This window comes from Schistocerca nitens, chromosome 1 (assembly GCF_023898315.1).
Source record: "Schistocerca nitens isolate TAMUIC-IGC-003100 chromosome 1, iqSchNite1.1, whole genome shotgun sequence".
NCBI classification, from domain to species: domain Eukaryota; kingdom Metazoa; phylum Arthropoda; class Insecta; order Orthoptera; family Acrididae; genus Schistocerca; species Schistocerca nitens.
This window is the reverse complement of record NC_064614.1, coordinates 74,204,256-74,225,716: the sequence shown is the minus strand read 5'-3', so window position 1 is coordinate 74,225,716 and position 21,461 is coordinate 74,204,256. Positions and strand designations below refer to the sequence as shown.

The 21,461-nt window shown below is 44.5% G+C and overlaps 1 protein-coding gene across 1 annotated transcript in view; it reads right to left on the bottom strand.

The window, feature by feature from the left end:
* Positions 1–21,461, bottom strand: part of LOC126234580 (ionotropic receptor 75a-like) — a 432,638-nt gene that overhangs the window by 14,667 nt on the left and 396,510 nt on the right. Inside the window, exon 9 of the mRNA XM_049943292.1 lies at positions 196–393. Coding sequence (XP_049799249.1) covers positions 196–393 — 198 coding nt within the window. The remainder of the gene's footprint in view (positions 1–195; positions 394–21,461) is intronic.

Sequence of the window (21,461 nt, the reverse complement as noted above, 5' to 3'; positions counted from 1 at the left end):
CAGTGTCCACGCAAATACAACACGAAACTGCACAACGATTTCATGGTAGGTAGGATGAAGAGAAAAGTAAACCACTCGTACTAGGAACTTATCAAAGTGAGCAGTATGATAACATCTCTCTTACATTGATAGCTCATCGTTGGACTCAAACATGGTTTAGACTTTTGAGACAACGGCGTAACTGCGTGCGCATACCTGTGGAAGTATAGCAGCTCCAGGGCGAGTACTGCGATGGCGCCGGCTATGCCGTACTGAAGCACGAGCAGCGCGGGGTAGAAGTCCATGATGCCGACGCTGACGAAGCCGCTGACCATGTTCTCGCAGACGGGTCTCTGGGGCAGCCACAGGCGACGCTGCCGCGTCAGGATCCCCACCTCGCGCTGCCAGCCCACTCTGCGCAAGAGGGGATGCTTGACTCACCTCAGAGGCGTGGCCCGCAGCTGGCGAAGAAACGTCAAGAGGAAATGAAATCCTTTTATACGTTTTATACGTTGTAACTATGAAAATTCTGATTGTAAACAGAAACAAATTGGAAGGTGTACGACTTATGGTTCAAATGGCTCTGAGCACTATGGGACTTAACTACTGTGGTCATCAGTCCCCTAGAACTTAGCCGGCCGCGGTGGTCTCGCGGTTCTAGGCGCGCAGTCAGGAACCGTGCGACTGCTACGGTCGCAGGTTCGAATCCTGCCCCGGGCATGGATGTGTGTGATGTCCTTAGGTTAGTTAGGTTTAAGTAGTTCTAAGTTCTAGGGGACTAATGACCACAGCAGTTGAGTCCCATAGTGCTCAGAGCCATTTTTTTTTTAACTTAGAACTACTTACACCTAACTAACCTAAGGACATCACACACATCCATGCCCGAGGCAGGATTCTAACCTGCGACCGTAGCGGTCACGCGGTTCCAATCTGTAGCGCCTAGAACCGCGCGGCCACACCGGCCGGATGTACCACTTAACCAGTGCCGTCTGGCGGTCTAGTCCATTTGGCTTCCAAAATTTTCACTTGGTAGCAGTTTGCACTTGTCTCTTGCTCGAAAATGTTGACGTGATACAAATGGTTCAAATGGCTCTGAACACTATGGGACTTAACTTCTGTGGTCATCAGTCCCCTAGAACTTAGAACTACTTACACCTAACTAACCTAAGGACATCACACACATCCATGCCCGAGGCAGGATTCGAACCTGCGACCGTAGCGGTCACGCGGTTCCAGACTGTAGCGCCTAGAACCGCTCGGCCACACCGGCCGGCTGTACCACTTAACCAGCGCCGTCTGGCGGTCTAGTCCATTTGGCTTCCAAAATTTTCACTTGGTAGCAGTTTGCACTTGTCTCTTGCTCGAGAATGTTGACGTGATACAAATGGTTCAAATGGCTCTGAACACTATGGGATCTAACTTCTGTGGTCATCAGTCCCCTAGAACTTAGAACTACTTACACCTAACTAACCTAAGGACATCACACACATCCATGCCCGAGGTAGGATTCGAACCAGCGAGCGTAGCGGTCACGTGGTTCCAAACTGTAGAGCCTAGAACCGCTGAGCCACGCCGGCTGGGTGACGTGATACAATGTATCTAATGTTTTTATATGACTGTCATAGCAGTGGTAAGGTAGGGAGCCATATTCTAGTCGTTGTAATGTGTCTCTTATCAACGCAGGGATATGTCATATCTTCGTATCGTCTGATATCAGTTTTGTGTTGTGTTTCTGTAGCCTTTGAAAATGAGGAAAGTCAAACGCGTAATGTTAATGAAAAACAAAAGTGTGGTGAAGACATAAGAAAAGTTTTTAGAAGTGCATTATAAGGAAGAATTTCTACTGTTTGACCGGGTCTCTTACCAGGGAAGCTTTAATTAATGAAGACGCCGGCCGTGAAAGCCTACACGCTATGATTCTACATTGTAAAGTGGCCGAGTATCAGCTGTTAAACATTGATGAAATAGAGGATATGCGGTGGTGGACAGCACGAGTTACAGAGTCTGAGAATACCAGAAATCAGAACTGCATTGTCACCAGCGACCTACTGCAGACTGTTAACGTAGGTACGAATACATGGAATAGGTCCCCAGATATGTGAGTGCCTTGAAGACATGTTAAGTAATACAAACCCATATTGTCTTCGAAGGTGAGAGCACGTCAGGACAAAGGTATCATCAGGTGTGGCCCAGGGAAGTACGTGGTATTTAAGACACTTTTTGTAAAGCATGAAACGTTTGGAAGGTAGGAGACGAGGTACTGACAGAACTGAAGCTGTGAGGACGGGTCGTCAGTAGTGTTTGGGTAGGTCAGATGGTAGAGCAATTGCCCGCGAAAGGCAAAGGTCCCGAGTTCGAGTATCGGTCCGGCTCACAGTTTTAATCTGCCAGAAACGTTCATATCAGCGCACACTCCGCTGCAGAGTGAAAATCTCATTCTGGTAATGTAAACCATCTTCAGTAAAAGAACAATGTTCATCATGGGTAAGTAAATATAAACGTCTGTAGATAAGGAAAACACAAAATGAACGTACTCACAAAAACACGTATTAGAGGCATAATTTGTTGGCATGGCCTATCAGGAAAGGGGTCCCCATTCATATTAGCTCATAAGTATTATCGTAGTCATTGACATAGTTTCGATTTCATGAGCTGAGAAGTCTGCTGTCGCGTCACGTGACTAGGTGACTACGCGATCGGCGAGTTTAAATAAGTAGAGTGTACCCTCCGCCATGCAACGCACAGTGGCTTGCGGAGTATGAGTATATAAGTAATGTAAAATGTTAATGAGGGTAGTAGCAGGATGTAACCATGTATGAGCTGTTAGTAAGCCTAGAATTATTTACCAAGGGCTTCTTGTTAATCTGTATGTACGAGGCCTGTTCAGAAAGTAAGCTCCGATTGATTGCCAAATTGAAACCACAGTGAACATCAGCAATGTTTTACTTGTAACAATTAGCTACACCTTTCAGCTACTTCTCTACGTAGTCGCCGTTCTGACTTAGACTTTTGTCATAGCGTTGTACCAACTTTTCAATAGCCTCATCATAGAAGGCAGCCGCCAGTGCTTTCCGCCAATTCTCCACGCTGGCCTACACCTCGTTGTCTGTGTCAAAATGTTGTCTTCAAAGACAGCGGTTCATGTGACCAGAGATGAAACTCAGGGGGAGACAATTGCGGACTGTATTGTGGGTAATCTCACATTTCCATTTGAAAACGATGCAGGAGCATCTTCATTGCCCCTGCAGAATGCGGCTGAGAATTGTCTTGAAGAAGAAACAGCACGACAGTTATGTAATGTTAGCTGCATAGCTTCAGGCGAAATTTCTCACCAGGCCCTCGTACTTGGCGGCAGAAACTATTTTCTAGACATCTTTACGCACTCACTGCGAGCTCAGAAATGAGAAGAGCGACGTGATGCTAACTGGGGTTATACTAGAGACACTACCCAACACATCTGTGCAAAGCTTTATCGGATTTTCATAGTCGTTTCCATTTCGCGACCGATCGGAGCTTACTTTCTGAACGCCCCTCCTATGTTTCTCAGGTAAATCTCATGTGGTGTAAAGAGACTAAGTTCGCTGGGAGGAATGTATGTGTTGAAGTTTAGGTCTGAGAAGTGGGAGCAGTGTGTGATTCGTGTTATGATCATTAGCTTTGCTTTGGCAGAATTCATATGCTAGAGCAGTTGTGGCCAAACAGCTCTCCGGCCGTGCTCCTGGCTATCGCTCCAAGCGCAGCGGTGAGTGTGGCTTACAAGGGGACCATCACACCTGTTAATTACCGACTTTAATGAGTCTAGGGTACGTTGTTGAATGTAGAGGGTCTGTCCTGATTACCTCCCTAGCGGCTTTTCATGCCATGGTCCCTAGTGCCCGAGAAAATCGATGTTGAAGTTTTAGGTGTGCTTCCTATACCTGTAATTTTAAAAAATGGTTCAAATGGCTCTGAGCACTATTGGACTCAACATCTTAGGTCATAAGTCCCCTAGAACTTAGAACTACTTAAACCTAACTAACCTAAGGACATCACACACACCCATGCCCGAGGCAGGATTCGAACCTGCGACCGTAGCAGTCCCGCGGTTCCAGACTGCAGCGCCAGAACCTGTAATTTTAGTCTTTTTCCTTGTGCTTGTAATGATACTAACGTTGCAGGATAGGAGATACGCATAAAAGGCCAATATCAGTTTTCCCGGGGACTAGGTTCTATCGCACTGAAAGCTACTAGCCAGATACTCTGGACAACTTCTTCTACAGCGTGATTAACAAGTCTCATGACACCCACTTTAGGGGCGAGGATGGAAAGAAAAAGGAAGGCTGCACGCGGGTGGAGGTAGAGCAAGGCAGTTGGCTTGTAACAGGTTGCTAACAATACCAGTTGTTTGAAAGTAGAACTATGTATAGAATTAGGGCTATCAGGGCGTCTAGGCACTTTTCCAGTAAATAGGAAAAGTGGAGATTTCACATCATTCGATACTGAACGGGAATTGCTTTATTTTTCGTACAGTTTGAATGCGACACGAAGTGCTTAATATGTTATCCCACTACTGTGAGCTGGAAAATATTCGTTGGAACGTCAGTACATTCCATCCATAAAGACGATATGATGCACTTGTCTTCTGACGAACGAGTGTGAATACTGGCTGAAGTGAAGGCGGACTCGGGAGCAAAAATTAAGGGTAAACAGAGCAGTGAAGATTGTTTTCATGGGCGATATTAGTAATTATTTGAATTCATTCTTTTAATGCAAGGCGAGAACCATTTGGTAACATTATCGTGGACAAGCCTGAAACCATTAAAAAACATTACTCCCATTTATGAAGTTGCAGCATACCGATGTAAGACAGCACCAGGAACTGAACTTCATTTCTCATTTTACTTTAACTTTTCTTTATTCCGTCAATATGCCTCATAATAGGTATAACAGTCATTTCTTTGTGGTAACTAGTTCAGACCATCAGGTCTATTTTCAAACCATGGTCTTGGAGTAAGTGAATTTGGTGGAAATATGTGATTACACTTACGTCCAAGCCTAAGCTTTTAGAATGAACCTGATGGCCCGAAACAAGTCACTACAAAGAAATGAATATTTAAATTCGTGGCGAAAACCTTCAATCGGCTTTTAATTTGCACAGTACTACTAGTTTTGGTCACAATCATTTTCAAGCTTAGCAGGTATAAATGGCAGTGATGTTATGCCACGATGTAAAAGATTCCAAGCTGCTGTTCCAGGCCAACCACTGTCACTAAAATTGTCAATAGTATAATGATGCTGTACAGAGTACTGTCTCCAGAAGCCTTATTCACGTCGAAATTCAATAACAAACTTGGCTGGCTTGTGACTGTGTTTCGTTGTTAATAAGCCTTTTGGTGCCAATTGCACTCTGCAATTTTATTATGTTTCTGAAAGTTTCATCGTCTAAAAGAGAAACTTTTACTCGCTTGCATCATGGTATAACGTTTCTGCCATTTGTACCTACTAAGCTTGTCAATGGTCTATGACCGAAACTAGTAGCTCTGTGGAAAATACAGTAAAAGATAGCTGAAGGTTTCCACCACGAATTTCAACGAATATTTACCAGCTGATTTTTCTCATCTGTATACACATAAAAATGCCTGTTATCTCAACTGTGATGGACACTGAAGAAAGTAAAAAAAGAGTAATCTTATGTAAGAACCAGCTTCAAGTTCATGACATGGAACATTTCCTCGGAACTCTGGGAGTTTTTTGTGGAGCAGACATAACTGACTACGTTTCGAAGATTTCATCATGATTTTAGAAAGAGATTCTAAGGATTAGCGCGTTGAAACTTGATTTTGATTTATTTTTAGACTCATTTTCGTTTTTAGCCTTATTTCCTCAGACTCGAAGTGATAGACGCACGGTATAGCACTCAGTTCAATGACTTGTTTAGCCAATGTGAAATTTAGAAGACTCTCATAAAATGTTATCCCAAGAGCAACATTCTCGATTGCACAGACAATTTCCTGAAGCTTGTTTTGTCCAGAGTATGAGTGCGAACGGTTTTTTCTGTTATAAAACTGACAAAGTCCCTCCAATGTTCGGGTTTCAGAGATTTTAATCCGTGTAACTCTTTGTGTTCGAGTATAAAACGAACCATAGCTCCAGTCATGTTATATACTATAAGCTCTAAACACCCGCACATACGGCATTTTTAGCTATATACGGTGTCTAATAAAGCTATTGAATGAAACAGTGAAGTCATTGTTTTGGCAGAAACATAAAAAGTTGAAAATAAACATTAGCGACAGAATACTACCTGTAAAAGTGTGCTGCAAAATTAGCTTCTTAGAAGTAGTTGAACTGTGCTGTAAACGCGACATCCTAAGTTTCCCGTGTGTGCCCCACTCGGCCTATAGCCACGTCACTCACACAACTGCTTGAAACAGGACAGTGGTGGGAACAGTCGGAGTGCTGAGCGGACTGGACTGCACAAATGTTATCCAGGCCAGCACTAGAGGATACATCAGAAGCTGAAACGAGCTCCTTTCATGCATCACAAAATTGCACCACATTCGGTGTTAGTCACTTGTTGATCACAGTGAGCCGTCAACATCCTGCGACCGACTTCCCTAGAAACAAGTAGGTGCTCTTATACAGGGTGTTTCAAAAATGACCGGTATATTTGAAACGGCAATACAAACTAAACGAGCAGCGATAGAAATACACCGTTCGTTGCAATATGCTTGGGACAACAGTACATTTTCAGGCGGACAAACTTTCGAAATTACAGTAGTTACAATTTTCAACAACAGATGGCGCTGCGGTCTGGGAAACTCTATAGTTCGATATTTTCCACATATTCACCATGCGTAGCAATAATATGGCGTAATTTCTGAATGAAATTACCCGAAACCTTTGACAACGTGTCTGGCGGAATGGCTTCACATGCAGATGAGATGTACTGCTTCAGCTGTTCAATTGTTTCTGGATTCTGGCGGTACACCTGGTCATTCAAGTGTCCCCACAGAAAGAAGTCACAGGGGTTCATGTCTGGCGAATAGGGAGGCCAATCCACGCCACCTCCTGTATGTTTCGGATAGCCCAAAGCAATCACACGATCATCGAAATATTCATTCAGGAAATTAAAGACGTCGGCCGTGCGATGTGGCCGGGCACCATCTTGCATAAACCACGAGGTGTTCGCAGTGTCGTCTAAGGCAGTTTGTACCGCCACAAATTCACGAAGAATGTCCAGATAGCGTGATGCAGTAATCGTTTCGGATCTGAAAAATGGGCCAATGATTCCTTTGGAAGAAATGGCGGCCCAGACCAGTACTTTTTGAGGATGCAGGGACGATGGGACTCCAACAAGGGGCTTTTTGGTTCCCCATATGCGCCAGTTCTGTTTATTGACGAAGCCGTCCAGGTAAAAATAAGCTTCGTCAGTAAACCAAATGCTGCCCACATGCATATCGCCGTCATCACTCCTGTGCACTATAACGTTAGCGAATGTCTCTCGTGCAGTAATGGTAGCGGCGCTGAGGGGTTGCCGCGTTTGAATTTTGTACGGATAGAGGTGTAAACTCTGGCGCATGAGACGATACGTGGACGTTGGCGTCATTTGGACCGCAGCTGCAACACGGCGAACGGAAACCCGAGGCCGCTGTTGGATCACCTGCTGCACTAGCTGCGCGTTGCCCTCTGTGGTTGCCGTACGCGGTCGCCCTACCTTACCAGCACGTTCATCCGTCACGTTCCCAGTCCGTTGAAATTTTTCAAACAGATCCTTTATTGTATCGCTTTTCGGTCCTTTGGTTACATTAAACCTCCGTTGAAAACTTCGTCTTGTTGCAACAACACTGTGTTCTAGGCGGTGGAATTCCAACACCAGAAAAATCCTCTGTTCTAAGGAATAAACCATGTTGTCCACAGCACACTTGCACGTTGTGAACAGCACACGCTTACAGCAGAAAGACGACGTACAGAATGGCGCACCCACAGACTGCGTTGTCTTCTATATCTTTCACATCACTTGCAGCGCCATCTGTTGTTGAAAATGTACTGTTGTCCCAAGCATATTGCAACAAACGGTGTATTTCTATCGCTGCTCGTTTAGTTTTTATTGCCGTTTCAAATATACCGGTCATTTTTGAAACACCCTGTATCTTAAAAATGGTTCAAATGGCTCTGAGCACTATGGGACTTAACTTCTGAGGTCTTCAGGCACCTAGAACTTAGAACTACTTAAACCTAACTAACCTATGGACATCACACACATCGATGCCCGAGGTAGGATACGAACCTGCGACCGTAGCGGTCACGCGGTTCCAAACTAAAGCGCCTAGAACCGCACGGCCACACCGGCCGGCTTCTTATATCTTACTGCAAGGCTAAAATCTTCCACTGGAGACGATATTTCGCAAAGGGTAGCACTCTATATAAAGCAGTTTTTCAATAAACTGTCAGAAAAGTGTCATGCTAATGAATATGTTCAACCAGCAATCTTCACTGTAACGATGAGACCACAGCAAGCAGCGAGCAATGCTTTTGATATCGAATGACTGGGTTGTATGGTGCTATTCAAGTTAGGTAAAATTGTACCCCTTTCATATTCTCTCTTGCTTGTGGATTTTTCTTGTGTAGTTCTTGATCTTTGTTCACTATTTTAGCTGCTTCAGAACACTTGGTGATCTGAATCCATCTCAGTGACAGGCATCTTCAAGTTACTTACATCTTCAGGTACTGCACGACACAAAGGCTTACGCCACACCTGGGCTCGACAACACTGATTTTTGTCTGTTAATGGCAGGAAAAATGTTACCTGGTCGGACGAGTCCCGTTTCAAATTGTATCGAGCGGATGGACGTGTACGGGTATGGAGACAACCTCTTGAATCCATTGACCCTGTATGTCAGCAGGAAACTGTCAAGCTGGCGGACACTCTGTAATGGCGTGGGAGTGTGCAGTTAGAGCGATATGGGACTCCTGATACGTCTAGATACGACTCTGACAGGTGACACGTATCTCGGCATCCTATCTGATCGCCTGCATCCATTCATGTCCATTGCGAATTCCGACAGACTTGGGCAAACCCAAAAGGACAGTGCGTCACCCCACACGTCCAGAGTTGCTACAGGGTGGCTCTACGAACACTCTTCTGAGTTCAAAAGCCTCCACTGGCCAAAACCCTCCCAGAGAAGAACATTTTTGAATATATCTTGGATGCCTTGCAACGTGCTGTTCAGATGAGGTCTCCAACCCCAGTACTCTTACGGATTTAGGGACAGCCCCGCAGGATTCATGGTACCAATTCCCTCCAGTACTACTTCAGGCATTAATCGAGTCCATGCCACGTCGCGTTGCCGCACTTCTGTGTGCCAGTGGGGACCTACTCGATATCAGGCAAGTGTACCAGTTTCTTTGGCTCTACAGTGTATCACTGTGTCACATTTACTGTCTGGACTGTATTTCAGGGCAATAACTGCGTCCACCACTTCTTACGAATACTCGTCTATAGTTCTGAAACGAGTAGTAGCTTGCAGAGTTTGATCAGGAAGTGAAATATTTATGCTGTGGCGACTTTGGTTTGAGAGGAAGGTAAGTGAATTGGTGTCCTCAGTGTACTACGGATTTGGCTTGGGTATATCACACCAGTGAATGTAGCACCAACTCTCGATCAATCCTGGTGACAGATCGTAAATTGGATGCTAAGACTGGTTGACAGTAGCAAATGCAGAGCAATGACACAGGAACAGGGCAGTCTCATAACCACATCGTTTATTTGCTCGTAAACCTACTTGCTGTAGTAGTCTTCACTCTTTTGTACCTTTTGACGTCGTAGCTTAGCAACGACGAGTAATAGTGCATCACGCTCGAGCGCTCTGCCCAGTCTCCCTCCCGATTTAAGAGCACTGCATGCGCTGTCTTTCTCTGCGTTTCCACGCTCTAACAAGCTGCAGAGCTGGTTAGCAACCGTGACACATGCTTCGATGGAGACATAACTATGTTTTTCTTTGTGCTGTGTGTGAACCCTTATGTCCCTGTCTTCCTTCCGTCAACGTGAGTCCCATAGGTTTCCTGTTCTCACCTTCGGGCACCTTGAGGTGACCCACTCGATATACGGCATGTGAGGAGACGTCGAGCTGAATTTGCTTAGTCTGACAGATCAGGGTAATGGCAAAACAATAACGTTGCAGTTTTCTACTTCGTACACTTCGCCGCTAGCGAAGCTCCAAGGAAAATTTAATCTGGTGAGAAACGTTTTAAAACAAAATGTTTTCAGTTTTCTCCGTCACAGCGAAATATCTTACGTGTTTCCGCGAATGGTCGTTTCAAAAAATTGGTTCAAATAGCTCTGGGCACTATGGGACTTAACATCTGAGGTCATCAGTCCCCTAGAACTTAGAACTACTTAAACCTAACTAAGCTAAGGACATCACACACATCCATGCCCGAGGCAGGATTCGAACCTGCGACCGTAGCGGTCGCGCCGTTCCAGACTGTGGCGCCTAGAACCGCTCGGCCACTCCGGCCGGCAATGGTCGTTTCAACATTGACCTTCGCTAACATTATTTTTTTTTTAATCTCTAAGTTTCATTTGCTCTTTCAATCTCGTTGCTGTTCTGCCTGGCTAGGGTTGTGAGTTCTGTTATAATGGTTATAGCTCCCATGCCACAGTGTTAAAAAAATTCCATAAACAAGTTTCCATAGCCTGCGGCTCTGTTATTGTATACTGCCATTGGGTTTCTTTAGGGATATATGTGTACCCATATACCTGAAAACTAGGCTATGCGCTATTCTGATTTGCTTTATGGTGTCAGAATTAAATATTATAAATGGCTGTTCTGTGGTATTTAATCTAAAGTTGATCACTTTTGTGATAACAGTTTCTCAAGTTGGATTCCTATAATGTTAGTAGTCTTGTATTTAAAATTAATAACTTTTATCGATTTATAAACTTTTATTCAGAGTTCTAAAAGGCTTTCTTATATTTACGGCTAAGTTCTATCAAGCACGCTCGATGTCATAGCCTGGAATTTTCTGTTTTGATATATTTTATTGTGTACTTTTTATCTTTCTCCTTGTTTCATCAGAGTTTTTCAAGTATTTTAACTGTCATGTACGGATAGCTTAGTGCTCTGGAACATGTGTAAAATTGCATCATGTTAAAAGGTGGTACGTAAGACTGTCGGGGTACAGGCTAGTTCCTCATTTTATAATTTTTTTCAGTGCCGGTGGAACATGTGATTCTAATTCTTATGTACTTGTATTAAGCCTGTCAGGCAAAAAATTTATGTACATTTTAGCTTTCTGTAAAGAGCAGCACTACAGACATCGACCCAAAGAAAATAATTTCTGTTTTTCTGGGTGCTTCGGTTTTCACTGGCAGTTTACTCTCCACATTCTCGCTACCTTTCCAATAACTGTAAGAGTTGGCAACTGTTTAGGTTACGTGTTGAAATTGGAGACCAGAGTCAATTTCGTGGCCAATACATTATACATGGTGAAAGGTTTCTCCTGTTTAGTTACGCAGCGTTACATTTTTGTATCTCTCTTCCTCTGTCTCCTTCTATCTATGCTAGAGCGTGTCGGACGTGTGTGTGGCCAAGTCGCTTCATTGACACGTGCTTGCCCGCTTGATACATTGCTCGGAAGGATTGAATTTAAGGGGTCGGCCCGACGTGTAGTTAAATTATCTGATGATTATTATGTTAATATTGCGCAATGGATAACGAGGGGGAGGGCTCAAACAACCAAGTGGGCAAGTCAGTAAAGGCCACGCTTTATCATGATCTATAAGGACACCACTTAGTTGGTAACGTTGCTCTGTACACAGGACTGGGGTTTGTAATGATCATTAAATTCATGACATTGCTCTTGACGCAGGACTGGTGTTTGTAATGACCACTAAATCCATGAAATCAAGTTTATAGGACATTTATTGTCTAGATTCCCAGAAACTTTACAAACTTAATATGACATTTAGTATCTACACCCCTGGAAATTGAAATAAGAACACCGTGAATTCATTGTCCCAGGAAGGGGAAACTTTATTGACACATTCCTGGTGTCAGATACATCACATGATCACACTGACAGAACCACAGGCACATAGACACAGGCAACAGAGCATGCACAATGTCGGCACTAGTACAGTGTATACCCACCTTTCGCAGCAATGCAGGCTGCTATTCTCCCATGGAGACGATCGTAGAGATGCTGGATGTAGTCCTGTGGAACGGCTTGCCATGCCATTTCCACCTGGCGCCTCAGTTGGACCAGCGTTCGTGCTGGACGTGCAGACCGCGTGAGACGACGCTTCATCCAGTCCCAAACATGCTCAATGGGGGACAGATCCGGAGATCTTGCTGGCCAGGGTAGTTGACTTACACCTTCTAGAGCACGTTGGGTGGCACGGGATACATGCGGACGTGCATTGTCCGGTTGGAACAGCAAGTTCCCTTGCCGGTCTAGGAATGGTAGAACGATGGGTTCGATGACGGTTTGGATGTACCGTGCACTATTCAGTGTCCCCTCGACGATCACCAGTGGTGTACGGCCAGTGTAGGAGATCGCTACCCACATCATGATGCCGGGTGTTGGCCCTGTGTGCCTCGGTCGTATGCAGTCCTGATTGTGGCGCTCACCTGCACCGTGCCAAACACGCATACGACCATCATTGGCACCAAGGCAGAAGCGACTCTCATCGCTGAAGACGACACGTCTCCATTCGTCCCTCCATTCACGCCTGTCGCGACACCACTGGAGGCGGGCTGCACGATGTTGGGGCGTGAGCGGAAGACGGCCTAACGGTGTGCGGGACCGTAGCCCAGCTTCATGGAGACGGTTGCGAATGGTCCTCGCCGATACCCCAGGAGCAACAGTGTCCCTAATTTGCTGGGAAGTGGCGGTGCGGTCCCCTACGGCACTGCGTAGGATCCTACGGTCTTGGAGTGCATCCGTGCGTCGCTGCGGTCCGGTCCCAGGTCGACGGGCACGTGCACCTTCCGCCGACCACTGGCGACAACATCGATGTACTGTGGAGACCTCACGCCCCACGTGTTGAGCAATTCGGCGGTACGTCCACCCGGCCTCCAGCATGCCCACTATACGCCCTGACTCAAAGTCCGTCAACTGCACATACGGTTCACGTCCACGCTGTCGCGGCATGCTACCAGTGTTAAAGACTGCGATGGAGCTCCGTATGCCACGGCAAACTGGCTGACACTGACGGCGGCGGTGCACAAATGCTGCGCAGCTAGCGCCATTCGACGGCCAACACCGCGGTTCCTGGTGTGTCCGCTGTGCCGTGCGTGTGATCATTGCTTGTACAGCCCTCTCGCAGTGTCCGGAGCAAGTATGGTGGGTCTGACACACCGGTGTCAATGTGTTTTTTTTTCATTTCCAGGAGTGTATATACCCCAAAACTTTACAAATTTAATAATTACATCAAAGAAAGTCAACTCAAATAACTTCTAGTTTTGTCTCGCACTGAAGGTGCTTAAACTAAAAGGCATCTCGTTTCTACTTAAGCACTGGGAAAGAGGATGGGACTGCGTTGCTGCCCTTGTGGTCCGTCTGCTGGGACAATGATCGAAATTCGCACCCTAGATTACTACTAGGACCGAATAACAAAAATTCTCTTTGGCGGAAAAACGGGGGAACAAAGCAGACACAAACATCTCCCATATTCACAAAAGAAAGCAACTTATTAAAAAAAAATGTCCTGTGAAATACGGCGCACGCAAATAATCAATTATCAGCACACGTAAGCATTCTCACCTTAACGAATTTCCAAGAGCGAACTGGTAGCTCGCTGGTAGTGCAATGCGGCACCACGTGGGTGAACGATACCAACAGCTAATTTCTTTGTACTCACCCCTTCGTTCGTTCTTGCTTTCCATACTATACAATCATTCACACGCTCAACCTATTCTTTATCAAAGAAGTTAGGATATGCTGCCTGCAAATGGGGGTTAAGAAGGAACCGTGAACAAAATTTATTAGATGGACTAGAAAAATTTTACGTCACACGCTTAGAACATTAAGTATGTCACACACGCGTCTCCTACCAGGTTTCACACGGAATCGTCGTTAACTAGGGGGGGAGGGGGGGGGGGGAGGAGTGAGGCCCCAGGTTACTTTAACATTGCAAAAAACGCTGCTTCTAAAAGCGAAACTACACGATTTTTTTAGAGCTAATGCTGCTCACGTGTGCTGAAGGCACCAAGTGATTGCAGCACTATAAATGGATAACGCGAGCCGCCATGCTCGCCTCTGAAAAAGAAACCCTAACTAAAACCTTTAACTGTAAAGGCAAAATTCCTCAAAAAATGAATGAATGGCCGTAACGACACGCTAATTATTTCAATCCTGAAAAAGAGCGAATTAGTAACAGTGTAAAACATAATACCTCATCCCACGGTGAAATTGGCGGCGAAGACGGAGATCGCCCTCGATTCCGTCCGCTCAGTTCAGCCGCTACCCCAAGAGTCACTATCATGGCGGCTCTCAACGGTCGTTCCCTTACATGGAGGGGGACCTGTTGCCAACCCCGGACTACCGCCTGGCAAACAGGTGCATCATCTCTGTCTTTACTCCAGGCTTAGGTTGGCACTAACCGACCTACAGGGTGACCACATCTCTGCCTTGGCACTACCAGCAGCCGAATTCTTAATACAAACCCCAAACTTAATCAACCCAAGGCAACGCAGTGGGATTAGGGAAAGGAAGTGCATTTATGTAATTATGAATTGAATTAAACAGACAGGTAGTCCACTTCTTCACTAGAGATATCATACTATCTAAACTAAAAAAAATGTTGAAAGTATATTCAATGTAATGCAACAAACAACTAATTGTAGTGAGATGGAACAAACTGTTCCCTCTCAATGGAAACAAAGGTGTTCAATTGATGGAATAGCATAAGCGTGATGAGATCGAGGAGCTGGACTTCTACAGAACAACCGATATGAAAGTAACAATGAGTAGAGGAAAGGGATAGTAGACGTGACGCAATATAGCATAGCTGCTATCTCTTTTGCATATCAACAGCGTGGTTCCGAAACGATCTTTACAGCTTTGACCACGTATTTCTGAGACGCGGATAGGTAGGAAGATACGATTTTGTGGCTTAACCTTCAGACACACCTGAAGTTTCTTTCTCCCTTTTTTATGACACAGTATGAGGAATGGTTGACAGAGATAAAATTTCAGGCACAGATCGAGCGGAACTTTCGGGAGCGTCACAGAAGCACACTACCATCACGTCCGACGATCAGACATTGGAACTTCGAGGAAGTTCGATGAAGATGATGAGTTCTGGGCGTCCGAGTTCGAATGATGCATATGTGGAACAAGCACAACAGTCATTTTTACGGAGTTCAAGCAAATCAATTCATCAAACAACTCGTCAGTTGCAACTATCATCAATCACGGTCCACAGGCTATTGCACAAGAGCCTGAGGCTTCAAGACTACAATGTACAGCTGCTGCGTGCGCTTCAAGCTCATGACGAGCACAAAGTAGTGAGATTGTGAGACACATCGACTATGACCAATACCGTCTGAAAAAGGTGAAGTTGTCGGACGAAGCTCATTTTCATGTGTCTGCGAAAGTAAACCGACTCATTGTGCAGGCCTGAGACTCTGACATCCCACACTTTTGCAGGGAAATGTTGCTCGGCAGTCCAAAGATAAACTTATGATGTGGTCTCTTTCATGACTATGTGGTGGGTCCGCTTTTCTTAGCAAAAGTGGCAATATTCTCTAGTATTTATCTGCACGTATTGGAACAGTTAACATTTCCACAAGTTGAAGAACTGCAGCCTGACATAATGCTGTAGCAAGATCGTGTGCCTCTCCTCACGGGTCCTCGATCGATGTTACATATCGCTCCATTGGCAGAGTACGACCCATTTTCTGGTCCACAAGGTCTCCAGTCATAACGCCATTAGATATTTTTATTTGGGACTTCGTGAAGCATGCTGCCTACCAACCCTGATGAGGGACCTGCATGAACTGCGAGATCACGTCAAAGCAGCAGAAGTACACGTTAGTGAGGACTTTCTAAGCCGGACAAAGGAATAACTGTGAATATTATTCAAGTACGAAGCGAGCTACGATGCCGTACTCAATGAACTCTGTTAAACAGCTACTGAAACACTAGGCGTGTGTGAACATTATGCTCCAAACCACACATTTTTACCTGTTCCCATTTCTGAAATATACTTACTTGATTTTTAAAAGACCATTTTTTTAACATTCCGTATTAAAACGTATTTTATATCAAGAAATGTGTGCTGCTGCAAACCGATGTGAGATTAGGCAAAAAGAAGCAGTCGAAAACAAATGTATGCCTAAAAGTGTACGAGTAGACGAAATATCCTGATGTAAGGAGAAATCAGACGTAAAGTACACTGCTGATGTTTTATATCAACTAAACAGACGCATAAGGTGCAAACACATTCTATTTCTCATAGTTGCACAGACAGATTGCAAATATTGTCATAGCTGATGAAGCCTTCTCTGGTTATCAGCCGAGTCAAGGCGTCGTCCGACGGCAAAGTTTCGACAGATTCCCTACTCGTCATCTTCAGGCGAAGTGTTGCGTTCATGGGCAGTTTGTATCTTTTCAGCCGCTGGACCACAGATTTCTTTGCCTCGTCTGCTGCAGCTGGGCCAATCACAAGAATGAAGTTGCACTACGTCCAATAGTTGACACTATAAATTCACTAACGTATGGAATATTTAAACACCAGGCGCAGCTGCCGAATTCTCTCGTGGGTCAATGTACTCACCATGTTCCTACTCGGGTGGTAAAGGATAGCAGCTCACTGATAGATAACTTCTTTATAGACCAAGATAAGTTTAACCAGATAAATGCTCAGCCTGTTGAGAATGGTCTTTCTGATCATGGTGCACAGCTAGTTACAATATATGACATAGCTCCATTCAGCAATACTAAACAGTCCTCCAAAGTAGTACGTTCAGTCAACGATTTAACAATTGCAAATTTCAGGGAAAGCCTACAGCAGTTAGACTGGGATGAGGTGTACCGTGAACCTGATGCCAATTTAAAATATAATTTATTTCATGACATTTTTGTAAATGCATTTGAAAACTGCTTCCCCAAGAAAATAGTTAAATATACTCGTAAGAGACCTCGTAACAAACCATGGCTTACTAAGGGTATAAAAATATCTTGTAACCGGAAAAGGGAAATGTATCTGACAGCAAGAAAGAGTAGTGACCCAGAAACTATCAAAAATTATAAAAACTACTGTGTTATATTAAGAAAAGTTATTAAAAAATCCAGGAGTATGTGTATCATGTCTGAGATCAGCAACTCTGATAATAAAATTAAAACAATTTGGAATATTATTAAAAGAGAAACAGGTCAACCAAGAGCAGAGGAAGACAGTATTACCATCAAATTGAATGAAAACTTTACGAACAAAAAGTCAGAAGTTGAAAATATTTTTAATAATTATTTTCTAAATGTTGTGGATATAGTAGGATCCAGGTGTTCATTAGAAGATGCTAGGCTGTTAATGGAAGAGGCCATACCTATGCAATTTGATACAATTGAAATCTCACCCACTTCTCCCTCTGAAATTAGGAAAATAATAAACTTGCTTAAAAGCAAAAACTCACATGGAATTGATGGCATTTCCAGCAAAATACTAAAAGCTTGTTCTCAACAGATAAGTAAGATTCTCAGCCACCTGTGTAATAGCTCTCTGGAACAGGGCATTTTCCCTGATAGACTGAAATATGCTATTGTTATACCTTTGCATAAAAAGGGGGATAGATCTGATGTCAACAATTACCGTCCAATCTCCCTTCTAACAGCTTTATCCAAAATTTTTGAGAAAGTAATGTACTCAAGAGTAGCTTCACATATCTGTAAAAATGAAGTACTAACAAAATGTCAGTTTGGTTTCCAGAAAGGTTTTTCAACAGAAAATGCCATATATGCTTTCACCAGTCAAATTTTGGATGATCTGAATAACCGAACACCACCCTGTGGGATTTTTTGTGATCTCTCAAAGGCTTTTGATTGTGTAAATCATGAAATTCTGCTAGACAAGCTCAAGTATTGTGGCATGAGTTGGACAGTGCACAAATGGTTTAATTCGTACCTAACTGGAAGAGTGCAGAAAGTAGAAATAAGTAGTTCTCGTAACATGCAAAGATCAGCACATTCCTCAAACTGGGGAACTATCAAGAATGGGGTTCCACAAGGGTCAGTCTTGGGTCCTTTGTTGTTCTTATTATATATTAATGACTTGCCATTCTATATTCATGAAGAGGCAAAGTTAGTTCTCTTTGCTCATGATACAAGTATAGTAATCACACCTGACAAACAAGAATTAACTGATGAAATTGTCAATAATGTCTTTCAGAAAATTACTAAGTGGTTCCTTGTAAACGGACTCTCACTGAATTTTGATAAGACACAGTACATACAGTTCCGTTCAGTGAATGGTATGACGCCATTAATAAATATAGACCTTAATCAGAAGCATATAGCTAAGGTAGAATATTGCAAATTTTTAGGTGTGTCCATTGATGAGAGATTAAATTGGAAGAAACAAATTGATGATCTGCTGAAACGTTTGAGTTCAGCTACTTATGCAATAAGGGTCATTGCAAATTTTGGTGATAAACATCTTAGTAAATTAGCTTACTACGCCTATTTTCACTCATTGCTTTCATATGGCATCATATTTGGGGTAATTCATCACTGAGGAATGAAGTATTTATTGCACAAAAGCGTATAATCAGAATAATAGCTGGAGTCCACCCAAGATCATCCTGCAGACATTTATTTAAGGATCTAGGGATATTCACAGAAGCTTCTCAGTATATATACTCTCTTATGAAATTTGTTATTAACAACCAAACCCAATTCAAAAGTAATAGCAGTGTCCATAACTACAATACTAGGAGAAAGGATGATCTTCACTATTCAAGATTAAATCTAACTTTGGCACAGAAAGGGGTGAATTATACTGGCACTAAAGTCTTTGGTCACTTACCAAATACACTCCTGGAAATGGAAAAAAGAACACATTGACACCGGTGTGTCAGACCCAACATACTTGCTCCGGACACTGCGAGAGGGCTGTACAAGCAATGATCACACGCACGGCACAGCGGACACACCAGGAACCGCGGTGTTGGCCGTCGAATGGCGCTAGCTGCGCAGCATTTGTGCACCGCCGCCGTCAGTGTCAGCCAGTTTGCCGTGGCATACGGAGCTCCATCGCAGTCTTTAACACTGGTAGCATGCCGCGACAGCGTGGACGTGAACCTATGTGCAGTTGACGGACTTTGAGCGAGGGCGTATAGTGGGCATGCGGGAGGCCGGGTGGACGTACCGCCGAATTGCTCAACACGTGGGGCGTGAGGTGTCCACAGTACATCGATGTTGTCGCCAGTGGTCGGCGGAAGGTGCACGTGCCTGTCGACCTGGGACCGGACCGCAGCGACGCACGGATGCACGCCAAGACCGTAGGATCCTACGCAGTGCCGTAGGGGACCGCACCGCCACTTCCCAGCAAATGAGGGACACTGTTGCTCCTGGGGTATCGGCGAGGACCATTCGCAACCGTCTCCATGAAGCTGGGCTACGGTCCCGCACACCGTTAGGCCGTCTTCCGCTCATGCCCCAACATCGTGCAGCCTGCCTCCAGTGGTGTCGCGACAGGCGTGAATGGAGGGACGAATGGAGACGTGTCGTCTTCAGCGATGAGAGTCGCTTCTGCCTTGGTGCCAATGATGGTCGTATGCGTGTTTGGCGCCGTGCAGGTGAGCGCCACAATCAGGACTGCATACGACCGAGGCACACAGGGCCAACACCCGGCATCATGGTGTGGGGAGCGATCTCCTACACTGGCCGTACACCACTGGTGATCGTCGAGGGGACACTGAATACTGCACGGTACATCCAAACCGTCATCGAACCCATCGTTCTACCATTCCTAGACCGGCAAGGGAAGTTGCTGTTCCAACAGGACAATGCACGTCCGCATGTATCCCGTGCCACCCAACGTGCTCTAGAAGGTGTAAGTCAACTACCCTGGCCAGCAAGATCTCCGGATCTGTCCCCCATTGAGCATGTTTGGGACTGGATGAAGCGTCGTCTCACGCGGTCTGCACGTCCAGCACGAACGCTGGTCCAACTGAGGCGCCAGGTGGAAATGGCATGGCAAGCCGTTCCACAGGACTACATCCAGCATCTCTACGATCGTCTCCATGGGATAATAGCAGCCTGCATTGCTGCGAAAGGTGGATATACACTGTACTAGTGCCGACATTGTGCATGCTCTGTTGCCTGTGTCTATGTGCCTGTGGTTCTGTCAGTGTGATCATGTGATGTATCTGACCCCAGGAATGTGTCAATAAAGTTTCCCCTTCCTGGCACAATGAATTCACGGTGTTCTTATTTCAATTTCCAGGAGTGTAGTATCAAAAGTCTGACAGATAACCAACAAGTATTTAAGAAGAGATTAAAAGAATTTCTGAATGACAACTCCTTCTACTCCATAGAGGAATTTTTAGATATAAATTAAGAAAAAAACAAAAAAATATATTAAAAAATTAAAAAAATAAAAATAAAAAATAAGGAAAAACAAAAAAACACAATAAAATAAAGTTGTTATATTAACTTAAGTATGTTGTTAAATTAACCTAATTATGTCATGTATTGGAAAATTCGACTCGTTCCACATCATTACGAAATATCGTATTCATGATCCATGGAACTAGTATTAATCTAATCTAATCTAATCTAATCTAATGTCAAAAACTTTCCGAGTTTTTTTGTTTCGGGAAATACATCTGGACAAGCGTGATCTGGTCAGTTCCAACGTCATATCTCTCTTCACACAGGCACCGCTAGAGCACACCTTGACGTTACTAGCGAGGCACTTTGACGAAGACACTGTGGAAATGTGCCGCCAAGCGGTCTCTACCACTTACTTCCAATGTAGTGGAAAGTTCTACCAGCAGTTAGATGGAGAGCTTGTTGGATGCATCCCCCCCCCCCCCATCCCCACCTTAATGCCCCAGGAATCGCCAACTATATATGGAACACTTCGAAGAAACGGCTCTCGAAACCACACATCTGGAACAAAGGCGGTCTGCCGATACGTGGACGAAACATTCGTGGAGTGGCCTCATGGCGTCGAAAACTTGCAGGAATTTTTTTGGCAACCTTCACAGGTTGCATGGCGACATAAAGTTCACCACGTAGGTAGAAGAAAACGGATGCCTGACTTTCCTCGATATCCTGAGAAGGAAGGAAAATGATGACACTCTGGTACAATCTGTCTGTAGACAATAGACATACACTAACCTGTACCTAAACGCCAATAAATGCCACCGCCTTTTTTTTATTATTTTGGTCACCACGAATTCCTCTCCTGAGTCAACCTCTTCATTCAGAGTCGCACTAGCAACCCAAGTTCTCAATTATTTGCTGGATGTGCTTCAGTCTCTTGTTTTCCT